Source organism: Amphimedon queenslandica, unplaced genomic scaffold, assembly GCF_000090795.2.
Source record: "Amphimedon queenslandica unplaced genomic scaffold, v1.1 AMPQUscaffold_11068, whole genome shotgun sequence".
Lineage (NCBI taxonomy): Eukaryota > Metazoa > Porifera > Demospongiae > Haplosclerida > Niphatidae > Amphimedon > Amphimedon queenslandica.
Window position 1 is genome coordinate 6,311 of NW_003548687.1, and position 2,005 is coordinate 8,315.

Genomic DNA, 2,005 nt, shown 5'->3' on the forward strand with positions numbered 1-2,005 from the left:
TACATGTACATGTACACACACATACAGTACAATAAATGCATACATGTACAGTAATTAACAAACAAAAACAACAGAACAAAATAATAACCAAATAATAAGAACAGAGAAAAGAGCATATACTGTACATGTACGATGTACATCTAAATAACTACATGTAAACATGCACACATACATGTACAATGTACATGTATATTATACTTATTTGTAATTAATAATAAGTACAAATCTACATGTACATGTACATGAATACAGTGAAACCTGTCCTAAAGGTCACCTGAATAATGAGGCCACCTCTCTATTACAGCCATAAGCCAAAATCCCATACTAAATGGCTGTATTACAGAGGCTGATCTGTAATGCAGCCACCTGCATAATCAGGCCATTTAAAACTGGCCCAAGGGTGACCGGATTAAGCAGGTTTCACTGTAGTATGTACATGTAATATTGGTCATACATGTATAATTATGTTTGATAACTTACTAGTTTAGATGCTAGGACTAATGCTGTGTTATAACTGTGGACTATCAGTTGTGTGTCTAGTGATAGTTCAGATATGTCCTCAGTCCCAGCTGGGGGAGGAGTCGGCTCACGCTCAACCTTCTTACGACCTTTCTCTTCAACAGGAGGAGCCTCCGGTACTGTGATTAACTGTCTTATTAATAGGGGGACACTAGGGGAGAGAGGAGAGAGGGTATCACATGTCATGTACATGTACATAAAATTAAATGAAAATCAAAAATATTTAAGGCACAAACGTCAACGTACATATCACATACATGTGTACAAAATTATAATAAAAATAACAAAAACAATATTTAAGGTACAAATGTACATGTACCATTTATCTTCTTCCATTGGTTTAGGACTTTCTTTCTTATTTTCTTTATTTTTCTCAGCTACTCCTCCTCCATCAGTGGCAGTGGTTGACTGAGACTCTTCCTCAGGGACAGTCAGCTAAAACAATAAATCACACACATGTACATGTATATGTACGTGTACATGTACATACATGTACTGTACATTGTATCTCACTCTCTTACTTCAATTATAGGTATTCTTGAATTACAGTCAGGTAAAGGGCTTGGGACATCACCTAAAAGTTGAATGTCATTCATAAATGTACCGGTACATGTACATGTACATGTATATATATGTACATGTATGTACATGTACATGTATGCAAAGTACAATTATATTGCTTACTTGTCATTGATAGATAATAATCTTTTAGCAACAAAACTGCATCTTGAAACTTTGTCAGCTCAGCCTAAAAATTAATTTACAAAAAAGTAATGTACATTTTACATGTACATGTACATGTATTTAACATTGATTTCACTAAAATACATATACAGTATACATAATATATGTTACATGTATGAGTGTCTGAGTTAACAATAGATTGAAAAATAACTACATGTAGTTCAGTACAATAAATTTACATGTACATGTACATTACACTTAGTACCTACATTACTGATATGTAATGGTTTACATATCATAAACATCATTTACATGTACATGCAGTTCAGTACAATACATGTACATGTACTGTACATGTAGATGTGTATACCTGCATTAGTGATATGTAGTGGTTTGATATGAGTCCCACATGATCCTGGAGCCAATTATCATCAATGATGCTCTGTCTCTCTTTCTCCGAGTCAGTCTTACGGACGTCACAAATATCCCACAACTTCTCACACAGATCCTATTGGAAAGGCATGGAAAATACATGTACATGTAAATATCTTATCATTTTCACATGCATAGAAAGAGAGTACAATACATGTACATGTACATGTACATGTAAGTGCAGAATTCAAAAACTATAGAGAGTTTTTTTACTGTAAACTAAACTATTAATAAAAATGCATATATACAGTATACACATACATGTTACATGTATGTGTGTCTGAGTTAAAAATAGACAGATAAATACATGTACATGTACATGCAACTACACATACATGTACATGTAAGTGCAGAATTCAAACACTACAGT

The 2,005-nt window shown here is 33.5% G+C and overlaps 1 protein-coding gene across 1 annotated transcript in view; it reads right to left on the reverse strand.

Annotated features, from left to right (window-relative positions):
* LOC109589644 (RING finger protein nhl-1-like) overlaps positions 1 to 1,711 on the reverse strand; it is a gene marked incomplete at its 5' end in the record, with an annotated part of 5,884 nt that extends 4,173 nt beyond the window's left edge. The window contains 5 exons of the mRNA XM_020005702.1: positions 477 to 670; positions 839 to 954; positions 1,041 to 1,093; positions 1,204 to 1,267; positions 1,574 to 1,711. Coding sequence (XP_019861261.1) covers positions 477 to 670; positions 839 to 954; positions 1,041 to 1,093; positions 1,204 to 1,267; positions 1,574 to 1,711 — 565 coding nt within the window. The remainder of the gene's footprint in view (positions 1 to 476; positions 671 to 838; positions 955 to 1,040; positions 1,094 to 1,203; positions 1,268 to 1,573) is intronic.
* Positions 1,712 to 2,005: the final 294 nt, after the last annotated feature.